This window comes from Amphichorda felina (assembly GCF_050947745.1).
Source record: "Amphichorda felina strain 45539 chromosome Unknown scaffold_2, whole genome shotgun sequence".
In the NCBI taxonomy this organism is placed as follows: Eukaryota; Fungi; Ascomycota; class Sordariomycetes; order Hypocreales; family Bionectriaceae; genus Amphichorda; species Amphichorda felina.
The window spans coordinates 19,023-35,784 of record NW_028145048.1 but is presented as its reverse complement, the minus strand read 5'-3'; the positions used below and the strand labels follow the sequence as shown (position 1 = coordinate 35,784).

At 55.2% G+C, this 16,762-nt stretch overlaps 5 protein-coding genes and 1 non-coding gene across 6 annotated transcripts; 4 read left to right on the top strand and 2 right to left on the bottom strand.

Moving 5' to 3' along the window:
• Window positions 1-1,645: 1,645 nt before the first annotated feature.
• ACO1O0_001568 (glycoside hydrolase superfamily) lies at window positions 1,646-3,871 on the top strand (the record flags this gene model as incomplete). The annotated part of the gene is made up of 7 exons (XM_083191051.1): window positions 1,646-2,166; window positions 2,225-2,403; window positions 2,467-2,876; window positions 2,931-3,110; window positions 3,163-3,303; window positions 3,360-3,490; window positions 3,559-3,871. The coding sequence occupies 7 exons, from the start codon at window positions 1,646-1,648 to the stop codon at window positions 3,869-3,871; spliced, it is 1,875 nt and encodes a 624-aa protein (XP_083052265.1).
• Window positions 3,872-6,063: 2,192 nt separating this feature from the next.
• On the top strand, window positions 6,064-7,392 carry ACO1O0_001567 (uncharacterized protein; the record flags this gene model as incomplete). The annotated part of the gene is made up of 1 exon (XM_083191050.1): window positions 6,064-7,392. One exon carries the CDS (start codon window positions 6,064-6,066, stop codon window positions 7,390-7,392), a length of 1,329 nt encoding a protein of 442 aa, XP_083052264.1.
• A 711-nt stretch (window positions 7,393-8,103) lies between these two features.
• ACO1O0_001566 (serine dehydratase alpha chain-domain-containing protein) lies at window positions 8,104-10,564 on the bottom strand (the record flags this gene model as incomplete). The annotated part of the gene is made up of 2 exons (XM_083191049.1): window positions 8,104-10,065; window positions 10,403-10,564. The coding sequence occupies 2 exons, from the start codon at window positions 10,562-10,564 to the stop codon at window positions 8,104-8,106; spliced, it is 2,124 nt and encodes a 707-aa protein (XP_083052263.1).
• Window positions 10,565-10,779: 215 nt separating this feature from the next.
• On the top strand, window positions 10,780-10,866 carry ACO1O0_001565. The gene has a single exon. It is a non-coding gene; the product is annotated as a tRNA-His (tRNA).
• A 1,362-nt stretch (window positions 10,867-12,228) lies between these two features.
• On the top strand, window positions 12,229-13,580 carry CHT4_2 (glycoside hydrolase family 18 protein; the record flags this gene model as incomplete). Its single annotated transcript, XM_083191048.1, has 3 exons — window positions 12,229-12,332; window positions 12,390-12,485; window positions 12,539-13,580. 3 exons carry the CDS (start codon window positions 12,229-12,231, stop codon window positions 13,578-13,580), a joined length of 1,242 nt encoding a protein of 413 aa, XP_083052262.1.
• A 42-nt stretch (window positions 13,581-13,622) lies between these two features.
• ACO1O0_001563 (uncharacterized protein) lies at window positions 13,623-16,241 on the bottom strand (the record flags this gene model as incomplete). The annotated part of the gene is made up of 3 exons (XM_083191047.1): window positions 13,623-14,746; window positions 14,800-15,962; window positions 16,180-16,241. 3 exons carry the CDS (start codon window positions 16,239-16,241, stop codon window positions 13,623-13,625), a joined length of 2,349 nt encoding a protein of 782 aa, XP_083052261.1.
• Between the last annotated feature and the right edge of the window lie 521 nt (window positions 16,242-16,762).

Here is a 16,762-nt window from a genome sequence, read left to right as displayed (position 1 = left end):
TGGGTGGCCCCGAGATCCGGGAACGCCACCACCAAACCAGTCATTGTCCCGACGCCCGTGATCAATGATGGACCATGGTCTCCGATGGTGGCTTGATCCCGCCCCACACGCCAAGACGGCCAAGGCGGGGAAGATTAACAGCCGGGGTCTACCGAGCATCTTCACAGCAAGCCATTGAAGCCGCTTGTTGATCTTCTTTGGCTAGCTTCGGCCGCCGTGGGTGATAGTAGAGGAGAACTAGCTCGACGATATGTGAGTTCAGGGGTCAGTGAGAAGTCCTGGCCGAAGATTATGAAGACTAGGGCGGATACTATAAGCGTAGTGGCTGTGAGGTACTCTGTAATACAGGGCCGCGCTACACAAGATACCTAAGGTATGTGCTGTCATCCTGGTTGTTAAGCGGCTGCATGGCCACCGATGCAACTTCGGGGCATTGCCGAGGGCCTCCTCGAGACGGAAAACCACTGTATTTTCCCTTGTTCCCCTCACGAGAGCAACATATTGGCCAAGTTGCTCGCCATGACGGGCCAATCAGCCAAATCCCACCGTCGCATGTACATACACTTATGTACAGTAAGCCAAGACCAGCAAACGAGATGAGTGTAACCAACAACGTCTATTCCCCGCGTGAGCCGTGGACGAACCAAATCTCTCGGGCATTTCACCTCCTCCCAGACCCCCAGACCCGGCTGCATGTCACCGCCCGCGGTCCACACACGCCTACATGCCCACCAGTCTTGGTGTTTGCTACGGGCACAGAACTAGATGCCGAGATCAAAGATGGCTAAAACTACGGGGAGACTGGACTAGCCCAGCAGTGTCTTTGGTGGCCCGCCCCCGCTCGATCGGAGCCATGCGTCGGATGTTTGCTTAGGCAGCGGGTCGTCGACTCGTCTTTCGCCACCCGAAGAAGAAGAGAGCTTCTCCGCATCTTGCATGCCGGTCCCTACCCATGTGAGAGTGAGATATACATGAATGTCTGACCGCGAGCCCACGACACAAGCACGCTGCGCCAGTCCTGGCAGACCAAGCATCTCCAGAGCCCGACCCCACAGTTTAGGCTTGTCCAGCCAGCACGGCAATGGTGAAGACGGGGTCCATAGATTTTGTATGTGGGCGGTGTGAGCCGTGGTTGGAGGAGCGGGATGCCAAAGGATCAGTTGACGCACCCTCTTCGCGGGGATGCATGGTACATAGTACACCAGCATATGACCACATGACTGGACCACGCTCCCCGCGTTGAATTTCCCGGAGCATTTGCAAGTGACCGTCTCCATGACGGTGGAGCTTTGCTTTGGCTATGCAAGCGTTTTCTCCTCCTTTCTCTTACTTCTGCGCCGACATGATGCCGACAGGCAGTGTCGTCACACCGAGAACCGAGCACCGAGCACGCGCAGTGAGCCCAGTGAGCCAAGTGAGCTGCTCGAGCTGCTCGGCTGGGCCCATGGGGGTCCTCCTCGGGATTTGGCTTGGGCCGAGCTGTTGGAGAAACATGTTCCACCGTGATCAGCAGGACAGGTGCAAGTATATAACCCGAGCCCTCGCGCCTGGCTGCGGGGAAGGTGCTTTAGAAGAGATTGAGACCCCTCCATGACAGCTTGACCTGCCATCTCATACTCCTCTTCCGCTGACAGACTCGCCCCTCATGAGAGCAGCTCAATCACCCTCATGGGTCCTAGCCGCCCTCTGCGCTCTGAGCACGGCGTGCGGCCAGACGCCTTACAAGGTCCAGACGCCGCCTTTGGACACCGACTGGACCTACGAAGTCGGCACCGACCCGTGGCCCGAGTATCCTCGCCCTCAGCTGCGCCGTGACGCCTGGCAGAGCCTCAATGGCATCTGGACCTGGAATGCTGCCACCGGCGACGGAGACGTCGATAGCCCTCCCGAGGCCGGTACCTTGGACCACGAGGTCCTCGTTCCTGCTTGCATCGAGAGTGCCCTCTCGGGCTTGCAGATTCTCGACGTCCACCACATGTGGTATGAGACAAATTTCGAGGTTCCGGCAAAGTGGAAAGGCCAAAAGGTCCTGCTCAACTTTGAGGCCGTCGATTACCGCTCCACCGTCATTATCAATGGCGCCAAGAAGGACGTTCATGTAGGAGGTTATTCTCGGTTCACCATCGATATCACCGACGACGTCAAGTTCGGCAAGAGCAACAACATGTAGGACCCCATATGGTGCCTCGCCGTGACCAATTGACTTCCTACTGACATTCGCAAGGCTCGTCTTCGTCTCTGATCCCACAGATTCCGAGGTCATCCCTGTTGGGAAGCAAACGCTGAGGCCGAGCCACATCTTCTACCGTCCTTGCTCCGGCATCTGGCAGCAGGTCTGGATTGAGTCTGCCCCAAAGAACCACATCAGCCGCCTGGATGTTGCTGCCAATGCCGATGGCGAGGGTAAGCCAACCTAATGTGGTGCCTGAAGGAAATCTACGCATGACTAACGGGGCACATATACAGTTACCGTGAATGTCATCTCCTCTGAAAAAAACGGCGACAAAGTCCGCGTTACCGTCTTTGGTCAGGATGGGCACAAGATCGCATCGCACTCCGGCTCAGCCGATAAGGAATTCACCTTCGCTGTCGACGGCGTGGAACCGTGGTGGCCCGAATCGCCCACTCTGTACAACCTCACCGTCACACTCGGTAAACACGATGAGGTCTCAAGCTACACGGGCTTCCGGACCGTCTCCGTCGGCGAGGTTGAGGGCGTGAAGCGCCACCTCCTGAACGGCGAGTTTGTATTCCAGTTCGGCACCCTTGATCAGGGCTACTGGCCGGATGGTCTGTACACACCCCCGAATCGGGAGGCCATGGTGTACGACCTCAAAGTGCTCAAGGAGTTCGGCATGAACATGGTCCGCAAGCATGTGAGTGCAAGTACCAACTAGGCGCAGAGTCGCAGCTAATCGTGAGGCGTGTAGATCAAGGTAGAGCCAGACCTCTTTTACGAGGCTTGCGATAAGCTTGGTCTTTTGGTGATCCAGGACATGCCCAGCACCAAGACCTCTGCCCAGCCCACCGCGGAGCAACACGCCGAGTTTCGTCGCCAGCTTGAGATCATGGTCAACGAGCACAAGAGCTACCCGTCAATCGTCACCTGGGTGAGCACATCTCGAGCCACTCCGTGAGAAGTGTATGCTAACCGCTATTCAGATGATCTACAACGAGGGCTGGGGTCAGCTTGACAAGGGTCAGCCCGAGGAGGAGCTCACTGCGGTCATCCGAAAGCTTGACCCTTCGAGGTTGATTGACTCGGTCAGTGGTTGGGATGACCATGGCTTTGGTGACTACCATGTAAGTGCCTTCTCCGGAGATGCTGCCACGAAGTGCAATTACTAACCATGATCAAGGACAACCACAACTATGCGCATCCCCAGTGCGGAACACCGTTCTACTCCCAGCCCAAGACCCCGTACGACCACAACCGCGTCGGACTGCAGGGTGAATTCGGGGGCATCGGTCACAATGTCTCCATCGAACAGTATGTCGCCCCCAAAACTTGACTGAAGAAAAGCCTTGCGGGCTTGCTAACACACAGTGTGCACACAGCCTGTGGAACGTCAAGGAGGCCATCGACACGATCCCACAGACGTACGAGATCAACGAAGACCTCGAAGCCTACAACTACCGCGCCATGGTCCTGTTCCGGGACCTGCGCGAGCAGACGGAGCGGTACGCATGCAGCGGAGCCGTGTACACGCAGACGACGGACGTGGAGGGGGAGGTCAACGGGCTGATCACGTACGACCGCCGCGTCATGCGGCCCGACCTGAAGCAGTGGCAGGACGATATCAGGAGCCTGTACGAGGCGGCAGCTTCGCGTGGTGGGCGCCCCGTGCCTAGCAGCAAGAAGGAGCTATAAATGGAATATCGCAAAGGTCTTGAAGCGGAACAGGTGTCCGTAAAAATAAATCTGCGTTCGAATAATCTGATAGTCGATGAATGATGAGATGATGCTGCATAAGCTGCCAGTGACCCCAGCCCTGGTGACCGGACCATACATAGTAGATCGATGCTTCTAACGTTAAACGTGATAGATGCATGCTTCTGAGGTTACAGATGAGACGCTGACACCGGATGCTGACGCTGGCTGACTCTGACACAGACGTCCAATGGGGGCGACAGAGGTGGAGGCTGAGTCAGACCTCGCCCATGCGCCCTTATGGTATGCATTGTTATGCGTAGGTTCGCACGGCAGCCTTGAGAGCGTGGGATGGAAGCGTAGGAGGTTGGAACTTGGCCTTGAACTAATAGAGAACAAGTGTCGAACATGGCATTGTGCGGCGCGGCACGGACGGCGCGGAGGCTTAACTCGCGGACTTGGCTTGGTGGCGTGGCCATGATTGGCTAAAGGGGCAGTTTAGGGCCTTTGAGAAATCAAGATGCCAGATAATATCCCGCAGGCTTGTGGTCAATGCTAAGTTTTGAGATGGGCAGGATAAACCTCGTCAAGGCCGCATGCGGCACAGTGGGTGGCAGAAACCAAGAAGAGTTGGAAAGTTTGGTCCAAATCACATTGAATACTAGGAAGAATATTCTAGCTTGGAGTTTGGGGCAGAGCCGAGGCGTGGCTGGAAGGCAGGAACCTGGAACTTTAGAAGCCTGAGAGGCGACGGGAAGGCGGCAGCCTACAGGGGTTCTATTGCCCCAGTGGCCCAGTGGCCAGTGCACCAACGGGAAGGGACGCCACACCAGACCATCAGTGGTCTTGCAGGCTGGGGGGGGGGGTTGTTCTGGTAAACACTGGCTGGCAAACCTAGCTGAACGTGGCAACGTAGAAAATTGAATCTAGAACCTGGAAGCCTGATTCGCATTGTCAAGTCCACGTCGCTTTGCCCCTTATTAAAAAAAAAAAAAAAAACGACCTCAAGGTTGCACAAGTCATGTCGTCCGCGTAATTCGCCCCTGCCCCTTTGGAGTCCGCACGGCCCTCGTGGGGTTCATCCGCCAAAGGAATCCAGCCACGCACGCTTTTCCTCTCCCAGTCTGAACTTTGCTCATGGCTTGCAATTGGCTTCAACTAGCCACCCGAATATGACCAAGGAGGCGTGGTTGTGGGCTGCAGGCATCACAGTAGTATTAGTTTGGGGGGCCCAACGCAGGGGGCAATACGTCACTGGGCTAAAAATGCATCAAGATGCATCACACTGCAGCAGATGGCCATAACAAACCAGGCACAACCATACACAACCTGCACAAGGTCGTAATAAGGCTGCATTAGGCTTGCATATCCTTGGATTACTGACACATCAGCGGCGCAGCAACGGCGATGTGCAGAGACGCCACAATCACATTACGAGGCCTTACTCACTGCAGCACCACCACTGGTCCCCCCCCTTACTCCGTACATGTACACCAATAAAGCACCTGTTACAGTCTAGCAGCGCGTGCCAAAGTGCTACTGAGCCCAAAATGCAATCGATCCCATTGGGTCCCCCTAAAAACGCGGGTCGCATCATCGGGGGCTCCACCTTTTTGGCAACTGGCCGACGCCGCTGGGGGCTGCTGGGGCCTGGAGCCTGGGGCTCGCACCGCCTCCATCATGGCCAACGTGACCCGCAGCAGTACCCGAGACAGGCTGTTGGCTGGTATTACAACGGCTGCCTCCTGGGCAGGATCTGCAGGCATCATGACAGGAACTATAATATTAGAAGACAGCTGAATGCAGGCAGAACTCCTAAGGGAGCGGATTGGATGCAGGCTCAGAGATCATCCAACTGTTCTCGAGTCGTCGTCGCGCTGGTCCCCACTCTGTGCACCCCGCTGTTGTGCCGTAGTTATGCTGGTAGGAACTGCACCGCCGCACCGCCACAGGGACGTTTCAATCTGGCAAAGCTTCTATGGCAAGGATCGCTGATGGCGCCGCGCGGGATCCACTACTGTCATCTCCTTTTTTAGTGAAGGTGCCCCTTCCACCCCCAAGCTGTCTCCCGTCCTAATTTTCCTGGGCAATGCGATCCCATCGCGTCCTGGAACTCCTCCTCTCCTCATGAGCCGTTCGCGACAATCGACTCTGCCTCTACCGGCCACGTCGTCTCCCTCGCCCTCGATGCCATGGTCGCCATGATGAGGGCGCCGGCACGGTCGTGGCTGTCCACCTCCGCCCCGCCATGGTACCTCTACCCCTACCAGGTCTCCCGCCAAACGCCAAAGCGCTTCTTCCGCGTCGCCATTGTCGCCTTCCTCATCGCCCTTGGCCTCTTCTTCCACCTCACACGCACCCTCTCCAGCCCGCCCCATCACGCCCCCTTTGAGACGCCCGCCTCCGACCTCATTGTCCATGGCCAACCCGTCACCCTGCTGCCCGAACCGCTCTACCCGCTCGAGCCATTCCCAGAGTCGCCCATGCACACGCCCTCGTCGCTGTCCCAAACAGCAGATGAGGGCCCCCAACCGCCCTGGCTGATAACCGTCATCAGCCCCGCCACCGACGCCGCCCGCCGCATGCTCATCCGCTCAACATGGATGCGCCTCTACCGCGACGTGCCTTTCGCCGCTCGCTTCGTCATTTCCAACCCAGGACCCCAATGGACCGAAAATGTCAGGATCGAGAACCGTACCTTTGGCGACATGATTGTCCTGGACCACCTGCAGGAGGACGACGTCACCGCCAACACCATCAAGACGGTCGAGCTCTACAAGTGGCTCATTGACCGCGGCCACCGCTACGAGTTTGTCTCCAAGATGGACACGGACCTGTGGTTCAACGCCCGCGGCTTCTGGGACAGGTACCTGTCCCCGCTCCTCACCAACGCGACCGGGACACCTGCCGCGACGGTCGAGCGCACCATCATTGGGGAGCTCTACTACTCGGCCAACTACGACCTGGTCTTCCCCCACGGTGCCATGTACACCGCCACCTGGGATATGGTGGAGCTGCTCGCGTCGCTGCAGGATCGCTTCAACGTCGTGACGGGCGAGGATATGGCCGTCGCGATGCTCATGCTCAAGGGTCGCGAGGTGGCCAACATGATCAACTTTCGCGGGAGCGAAAAGTTTGATTACGAGGACAGAGACGCCCGCGGCGACGGCACCGCGTGGGCCCGTACAAACACGCACCCCAGCGCCACACGACACGCTGTCTACGGCACCGATGCCATTGCTGTCCACGAACTCAAGGAAGAGCGCTTGTTTTTGAAGGTGGCCGATTGCTTCGACGAGCACGGCGTCAGGGAAGAAGAGCTGGGGCCGGAACAGTCCCCGTCATTCTATGTGCTATGGCTTGACTTGATGCACCGCCTCAACCTGTCAACTCACTGGAAATCACGTTTTGAGAGGATACCCGACTTTCTATGGAGTTATGACAATGGGACCTGGGTATGTGACGGCATCTGGCGTTTGGGACGGACTAGATCTGGGCACCTAGAACATCTATCATCTTGAAAGCGAGCATATTATATTGACTGCCATAATACATAATAAAGATAACTGTTAATGTAATCTTTTAATACGCTCTTGATTGTCGCCTGTACTTGGCCAAAGATCCGAACATGCACGGCTGTGAGGCGTGGGGATTGTCTAGAAGCCAAGGTTATAACTGTAAAAAGAAATGAATAGATTTTATTCGTAACATGGGCCGTATGATCTGATAAGATATGGTATACTTATGATTGTTCGTTAGTCATCTGAAACAGTTCTCTGTTCATTGTGCTGATGAAATACGCAAGTACGTAGGTACCACTAACCAGTTAATTGCATACCATGTAAACAATCCAACATGGACGAGTTTTAGAGATCAACTATTAACGACATTCACTTTGAGTAACCTTACCGCATAGAAACATTATACTTTCTATGGTCCTGCACTTTTCGTTCAACTTCTATACCGTGAGCTATGTATTCGTGCGTAGCCGAGCGGTATTTCAGCCCAAGGTCTAGGGTAGGTGTTGTTGCATAAACAACAAAGGAACGCGCTTTGACGAGAGCCAGCCATTATTCCCTCCGGAGTCCCCGCTTCTCCTCCGTCTATCCGTTAATACAAGTACCTCGACTAGGTTCGTGTTTGAAAAAAAAAGGCTGCTCTTTCAACTCTCATAGATCGCCAATGACGGGCCATGTAAAAGTGCAATAGGTCCTATTTCTTTCTGACCTCGCTCAACAGTCGGGAACGCTGACCGGAATATGGAGAGGCACACTAGTCGCGAGCCCGCTGAGGCTCGTCTCCTTGAACTCGTTCCTCATTCCCTTGGCAGTTAGACGCATGGCCCGGATGGCATCGTCGAGCCGCACCTTTTGTGTGCCCGTCTCACTGCTCAGTGCCAGGTTAGCACTCGAGATTGCCTTGATGGCGCCCAGTGCGTTCCGCTCAATGCATGGCGCCTGGACGAGGCCGCCGATGGGATCACAGGTCAAGCCAAGGTTGTGCTCAATCCCAATCTCCGCCGCCTGCTCAATCGTCTCGGGGCTGGCGCCCATGCACGCGGCGAAAGCACCGGCTGCCATGGAGCAAGCGACACCGACCTCGGCCATGCATCCGCCCTCGGCTGCCGAGATCGTCGCGCCTCGCTTGTACAGCATGCCAATGGCAGCGGCGGTCAGGAGAAAGGTGGGAACGTCGCGCTCGGGATCATCGCTGATGAATTCGATGGTGTATTTGAGCACAGCGGGAATGATGCCTGCTGCGCCGTTGGTGGGAGCCGTCACGATGCGACCGCCAGCAGCGTTTGTCTCGTTGACTGCGATGGCATACACGGTAAGATAATCCATGGCGGGGAATGTTGTCCGTCGTGGAGGGCACGGTGTGATGGGGTGGCTGAGCGAGCCGATTATGCGAGGAGGCGATCTGCGGGCGATGCCAGCTTTTCTTTGGCCTAAGGCCACTGATGTTGAATTGGGTAGAGCTGGGGTATTTCCTGTATTACCATCACCTGATGAAGGTGTACTCTTGGAGCCTTCGGCATGTCGAGTGGGTGAAGGATAGAGCCCTCGCGTAAGTCGTCTGTACAGCGCAGGAGCTCGGCGGTGAAGCTTCAGGGATCCTGGCAAGGTCGCATCTTGTGGTGCTTGGACACTTTCGAGTATGCTGTCATCCATAACTTGCCAGATGCGGAAGAGCTTGTGATAGATCTCTTCGTCTGTGTATCCATGTCCCTTCTCGTTCTCGTAAACAAGCTGAGCTATGGTCAGGTTATGTTTGTTGCATAGAGCCAGCAGACTCGCAGCATCATGGAAGGGGTAAAGGGGTTGGTGGGAGGAGGTGGAGCTGGCATTGTCGGGGCCGGATTCGACGGCTCCAGAGCCTGTACTCGACAAAGCGCCTGGTGCGGATTCGGATTCACCTCCAGGTAGAGCAGCTCTCGCTACCGTAGCGTCCTCGAGATGCCTTATTTCCGCTCCTGTCTTTCTGTGCCCAGCTGCATCGGACCGGCGAATCTCTTTGTAAAACATATTTTCCGCCAGGTCGGCGGGATGTCCACCCGAGACTTCGCTCGGGGTATCTGGCGAATCACTTAGACTGTTGCGTGACGCGTTGGGGCTTTCCGATTTCGTAGCTGGATTGATGGAGAGGGCCCCGTTGACAACGAAACCGCCGCCGACGCTGAAGAGGTCACTGGTTGCCAGGACATAGCCCTCGGAGTCGAACACTGTGAAGCGCATCCCATTGCTATGCAGCGGAAGTTTCCTTCCCCACTCCCAGATGAAGTCGCGCTCGTAGTCAAATGCGATCTCTCTGCCCTTGGCATCGGCGAGCCCATGGCCCAAAAATAGTTTTTTGGTGGATTTGATTTCGGCAAAGCGATCGGGGACGTAGGCTGTATCAACAGATTCCACATCAGCGCTCTCGAGACCGAGTAGCAGAGCCGACGGGGTCATGTGTCCCTCGCCGGTAAGGGCCAAGCTGCCATAAATGGACACACGGATCCGGTCGACTCTGTGGAGCAATTTGGCCTCGACAAGATCAGCAACAAAGATGTTGCCGGCGCGCATGGGCCCAACAGTATGTGAGGATGAGGGGCCGATGCCGATGGAGAAGAGATCAAAGGTTGAGATGACGGCATGCTCGTGATCCGCTTCGCTATATGTGCCCGTTTGGCCGTCATCGTGGTCATCCGGCTTCTGGGGCGTGGTGGTGAGCGCGCGAGCTGAAGGTAATTTTGGGGCCAAGGATCGTGGCCTTGAAGGATGCCGCAATCTGCCGAGGGGTGCGATTGGCCTGAGCCTGAGACAGGCTGTGTGAAGTCGTCGCCGTGATAAGCTGCATGGGGACGGAATGGGAATTGTGGGATTGGTGGCGCCTCGCAGCGGGCCAAGCCGCAGCACGCCCAGGGGGCTCATTGCGCTAGAAGATTGCGCGCAGAGGATGGAATACTGGAAATGTTGAAGTCAGTGCTTCCGGGGAGGATGAGGAGAGGCGTGGGAAGACAGCTGGTGTTTTGGGTCAAGATTCGGTGACCTTGTTGAGCGCTGGCTTGGGCGCTGGCTTGGGTGCTGGCTTGAGTGCTGGTTGTCGGATAGCAGCCGAAACATGCTGCGACGAAACCTGCACGGCTGTCACAACCGACGACAACCTGTTATCGATAGAGGCACGTACCAGAACACACAGCATGCAGTTCATAGAGGATTCCGTGATTAGCTGTGCAGTTTTGTAGGAAAAGAACAGAGACAGAAATAAGAAATGACCTTGGATCCTTTAAAACCGCATCTCATTAGGTCTGGGTTGTCCAATTCCCAACAATTGAGACGTGGTGACTCCGTGACCAGTTGGTGGTTCCCCCATTTACCTGTTCCGCAGCGATGAGTCTCGCAGTCAAATGACGCAACACAGTAACAGCTCAAGTAGTCTAGGTGGTTAGGGCACCGCGTTGTGGTTAACACACCAGAACCGCGGAAACCTGAGTTCGAGTCTCAGCTTGGGCAATTCTTTTTTATCCCTCGTCAGGTTTTTTTTTTGCTCTCCCATGACCCGCTGAACATGCGGATTCCCCGTGGGTCAGTGTCATCGGCGTCGAAATACCCACCAAGTAGCCGCCTAGCCTTATGGATGCCTGGGATTGGTTTCCTTGGCTGATGGAGAATCAATCTTGCTGGATATAATCCATTGGGATAGAGATGCGTATGTATGCAAGTCTGTCATAGGTAAATCACAACACCCACCTGGTCGGTGGCTAATCTTCGTGCTTTGGTACTCCGTAGGGTGGTCAGAATTTAGTCAACTTATGTGGGAAACACCAGGCACTCGATCGAGATAGCACTGTCCCGCTAGATGTTCCCTACGGAGCTAAGACGGAAGAAACGTGCCAGTATCCGTGGATTATCCCCTAATAGGTATTAGTGCATGGGACCTGGCATGAAGACCGGGGCTAAACCAACAAGCCCAGAACTCAGGAGGTCGTTTAATCGATAGCTGCAACTTTTCGCTGTGCCAAGACAGACTATCTACCAATCCCCTGCCCGCCTAGCCGACGAAGCCTCTAGAACTCGGGGGTTTCCTGCTCTGATGCCTGCTGTGGAATCGTTGGTCGTGATTTTGGTTAGGGCTGAGAAGTTACCATTGCCCCGAATAGGCAATCGCCGGATCCCCATCATTTAGATGGCCGTTAGACCCGAGGCTCTGGTGTGCGTTGATGCTGCAAGGACGACGCGAGCGTTTCGTCTGTAGGTCAATTTTTGCCAGGGTAGCAATCCAGATTATCACGATGGATAGACCATTTTCGAGCTACGCGCGCGCTCATGATATTCAATTGAATGCGCCCGCGCAACCATCGTCGCTCCCCAAGGCCTAGATGCGCACGGAGAGTCCCACGATTCACGAGCAATTCGGGAACAAGATGTGGTTAATCGCTTATCCCCGGACTCCTGGAGCAGAGTCGGTGGACGGGTCTCCGGGAGGTGCCTCCTGACAGGCGGGTGCCTGGCAGCTCGCCCCATCCGTGCCTGGCATGGCATGCATGTCAGCCGCCAAGGGCCCGAGAGGCATCTCTAGCCTTCGCCGGCTACTCCGCTGCTCTGCTGGAGACCACCGGTTTCTTCACCTGCTCCCCAATTCCACAATCTAGAACAATATTCCAAGACCAAATTTCCCATCCGGTGACTCATGTCACGTTGTAACCAGAGATATGCCTGGGCGCCAAGATCTTCTTCGTAGGGCTAGGCACTAGGCAGCGCTTCGATTCTTTGGAGTTTTCATTCTATATGAGGAGTAAAGGCGTCCCATCACACCCTGCATCTGGCCCTCCTTGTGCTTAGTCCATCCATACTGTTGTTTGTACTCGTGCCAAAATGCTCGTCAAACTCCTTGCAGCAGTGACTCTGCTGGCGCAGTCAGCGAATGCTGCTGCTTCCGTTGCAGCTGGCTACAAGAACATGGCCTACTATGCCTTTTGGTACTGGGACCCTTGATCTACTGTTCCTCGCGACGCGTGCTAACAATCTGCGCTCAGGGATGTGTACTCGGATTACCCACCCCAGAAGCTGAACGTCAATTACATGACCCACGTCATCTACGCGTTTGCTGATATCGATGAAGAGGGCGCGGTGTAAGTTGTTACACGAGAATCTCCGTGCGGTGCGGCTAGCTGACAACAAGCAGGTTCTCTGCGGACCCCTGGGCTGACTACGGGAAGCCCCTTGACGGAGACGAAGGCGTGGCCGGCAGCAATGCGTACGGCAACATCAAGCAGCTCTATATCCACAAGAAGAACAACCGGAACCTGAAGACGCTTCTGTCAATTGGAGGCTTCGACAACTCTAAGCTAGGGAAGTTTGACGCGGCCGCCAAGACGGCGGCTGGAAGAAAGCGCTTTGCCGAAAGCGCCGTGAAGTTGCTTGCCGACTATGGCTTCGACGGCCTGGACATTGACTGGGAGTATCCCCAATGGCTCGCCGACGGCGAGAACTTTTACCTCCTTCTCAAGGAGGTCCGTGCCGCTCTGGATGCCTATGCTTCCAGGAACAACCAGACCTACCACTATGAGCTCACAGTCGCTACATCCGCCAGCCCAACCTACTACGTGAAGCTTCCCCTTAGCAAAATCAACAACGTCGTCGACACAATCCAACTCATGTCGTACGATTATGCCGGAGACTGGGACACCACTACCGGACATGCTTCCAACATCTACCCTGATGCGACGAACCCAGCGGCCACCAAGTTCAGCACCTCGAAGGCTGTCACCGACTACATCGCCAAGGGTATTAGCCCCAATAAGATGCTCTTGGGAATGCCCTTGTATGGTCGCTCCTTTGCCAACACGCACGGCCTCGGAAAGTCCTATGATGGCACCGGTAAAGGGAGCGTCGAAAAGGGTGTTTGGCTGTTCAAGGATCTCCCTCGCCCCGGCGCCAAGGTCATGACCAACACCGATATCATCGCCACGTATACCTATGATAGCAAGACGACCGAATTTGTCACTCTTGATGGCTCGGCTTCCGCAAAGCTCAAGGCCACGTATCTGAAGAAGCAGGGAATGGGTGGAGCCTTCTTCTGGGAGGCCTCGGGTGACAAGGAGGGCACGTCCAGTCTCGTGAGGGTCATGGCAGAGAGCATGGGGGCTCTGGAGCAGTCAGAAAACCAGCTTGACTATCCTGAGAGCCAGTTCGACAACATCAAGAATGGTATGTCGGAGATTTAATTTGTGATTAATAGCTTCTAGATTTGGCTTTGACCTGTATTTCTATTTGGTTGATGCCTTTTGCATCATCTTGATTTGCTCCTCCTCAGTCCATGTGCTCATCCTCTCCCCTGCCGCGACGAACTTGGTAGACACTGCAGCCTGCCTCGAGCCAATCTTCTGAACCCAATCGTCCGTCTTCAAGCCCCTCGCCTCTTCAGGCCACTCGTATAAGCTGATGATTCTCCCATTGGATGTCGCATCAAGGAGATCCCGCAGCTTCTTCATGCTCGTCTTGCGCGTGACGAGCACGAACACCGAAGCGACGAGGATCGCTAGAGTAACCGCAAGAACGACAAAAGCAGGGATTGCGTAGGGCATGTGGAACCGCACCCGCTTGCGGTAAGAGGTGACCGGCGCATTGCTATGCTGGGCTGCGAGGTTCACAGCGCTCTTACCAGCCACAGACGATGTGAGACCCCAACCCTTGGTTCCAACCACCGAGTTTGCGGCAATGTCGGTCCATACGAGGTTCAAAATCTTGGACGCATCTGTGGCCGTGGTGGAAAGGTTCTGCCATAGCGCGAAGAGCGCGAGCTGAGTCTGCCCCGAATAGTCGCCAAAAGCGACCTTGGTAGGCCGACCGATGTTGAACGCGTTGCGGAGTGCCTGAACGTAGAAACTGGCGCCGGGAAGATTCTCGCCAGTGTTGTATGTCACAGGGTCCAGGAACGTAGACGAAAACGAGTACTCGGTTAGCGTCCCGGGGAGTCGTAGGGTTTCCTGGGATATCGTGGAGATGTTCCTGCTTAGCGACTCGAGCACAGTGGCATTTGCTGGGCCGATGACGCCCCAGAGCGGCCGCGCTTCATTGATGGTGAAGTTTTGCATGTCTTCCACACCCCAGAGGGGGAGGTCTGCAGGGCTGGGATAGTGTTTGGGTTTGGCCGAAGTGACCTTGAGCGAATCGAAGGTCGTCCCATTGTACACAAAAGAAGCACTGCGGATGATTGCCCTGATGGACGAGGCGCAGCTATATACTGGAATTTCCCATTGTGAGCCTGGATCAGGGATGAGGCGATCGCCTCCATCGGTGCGACGGGCGGCTCCGTAAAAAAGGCCACAGCCGACCAAGCTGCTGTTAAGGTTGGCGGATTCCATCGAGGTGGAATGAACACAGTGCGAAGCTGATATAGTTAGCGATGGACAACTCCATTAATATCTCGTGGGCCCGTCATACTAATATCAACAAAGTCCTGGTATCTGACCTTGTGAGGGTTGCCTGAAACCGATTCATTGAAGACAAGATACTCCCCATAGAACGAGCTTGAGCGTATGGACTGATATTCAAGGTAGAAAGTGCTGTTTTCGTCACGGACCGTCGACTTCGCGCCGCGGATCTCCATCCCAGGGGTAACGTCGATACGCTGTATGTCAGTCATATCCGGGTTGGTCAAATTGAAATATACCATTGTAAGGAAGTTGTTCAGCCAGGCTACATTGTACGCCCGCTCTCGCAGGTCAAGTTCCCCTTGCCCATTATGATATGGGGGCGGGCTTGACATGCTCGATACTGGGCTGACGCGCGCCAAGTCGGAGAAGCCTCCATGGTCCTTGAGAAAGATATCCTTGACAGCTGGCCGAGGGTTATTGTAGCTTTCCTCCAGGTGAAAGTTGAAGGTGAAGTTGAGGTCGACACATTGCGTCTCTGGCTCGATGAAGAGGATATCCTCGGACCATGTGCTGCCGTACTTCTGGGCGGTCGTAGGCACCGTGTGGTTGCGGAAACCGATGCCCCCATCCTGTGTATTGACAATGAGGCCATCCACAACATGGAGGCCGGGCTCCAAGATAAGCGTAGTAATCTGACGGTATGCAGACCGCAGATAGTAGCCTAATGAACTGAAAGGATCCGATGCGTTGAGGTGCGTCCTCCACTGAATATCGAAGATGCTCGAGACAGGAGGACTGAAGCGTGTCGTGCCGTCGCGGAACAGCGCCGTTAGGTCCTCCGGTACTAAGCGGTCATACACGGTGTTGTTGCAAACTAGGGCTCCTCCTTCGACTAATCGTACACAGGTCTCGTTTTTGCTGGCTCCGGGACACGCCTGATCGCCGCAGCTTCTCGTGAACGGCGCTGTGCTCCGTGGCGGAGTTCCTCGCCCAAATGCCGAGGGATCAGGCAAGAACTTAAATGGCTCGAGCTGGGGCTTGTCGCTTGGGGCGATTGCGTCGTATAGCCCCAGAGGTGTCACAATGGATGCTACTGTGATCAGGGTGAGAGCAATCGTCTGGAAAAGGCCGACGAAAGTGACTCGTCTCGGGACGCCATTGGCAGCGGCCGAATCAGTCTGGAGAATGGACGGCCAGAACGACGCATGCAGGAATCGGCCAAGAACCGACCTAGGGACGCCATCGAGTTAATGATCCATGGATGAGATCACGCGGCTCCGAGATTGAGAATTTACAACCCAATAGAACATCTTACCAAGTTACCACGGAGTTCTTTTCCGCAATGTAGGCTGCTAGGAGAATTGGCAGAGCTAGCAAGATTGAAAATTGAACTGTAACTCTGGTTAGCCCAGGCTGCTAGGAATGTTAATGTCCATGAGCCCATGACTTGCCTACAAAGACGCCCGTGGCAATCAGGCCAGACGCCTGGCCGACCGAAATGTCCACCATCTTGACTACTCATGGCACGATCAAAGAAGACGTCCACGGGCCGGGGATGCGTGTTGCGTTTAAGAAAAGACATCGACCAATACATTGGAGAGGTTCGGCCTAATATTTGGGCCGGTGTCTGTCAGACCAAGGGTTCGCTCTTCAGCCCAACGCATGATGCCAAGGAGAAAATGACAGGGGGTATTTCAGCCCTACAGGCTGACTCCTCATTAATGGCTTGTTCTCTCTTCCCATCGCCTATATTTGCTCACACTCGTTAGGCAGCTTTTATTTTCCCTCCGTCAATCATACCAGCGCGGTATTCATATCTGTGACCGAGCTTACCTACACCAAGCTGGAAGAAGTCTGCTGATACATCATGATGAAGAGCCGAATCCTAACAGCCCTTTTCCTGACGCATACCGCACATGCGCAGGCAGCTCAGTACACTCGACTATTGCTGCCACAGGGAGAGATTTTGCCTCGCGAATTTGGAGACGGTATTTGCGTCCAAGGAAGCACCTGTGATGAGTGCTTTGGAG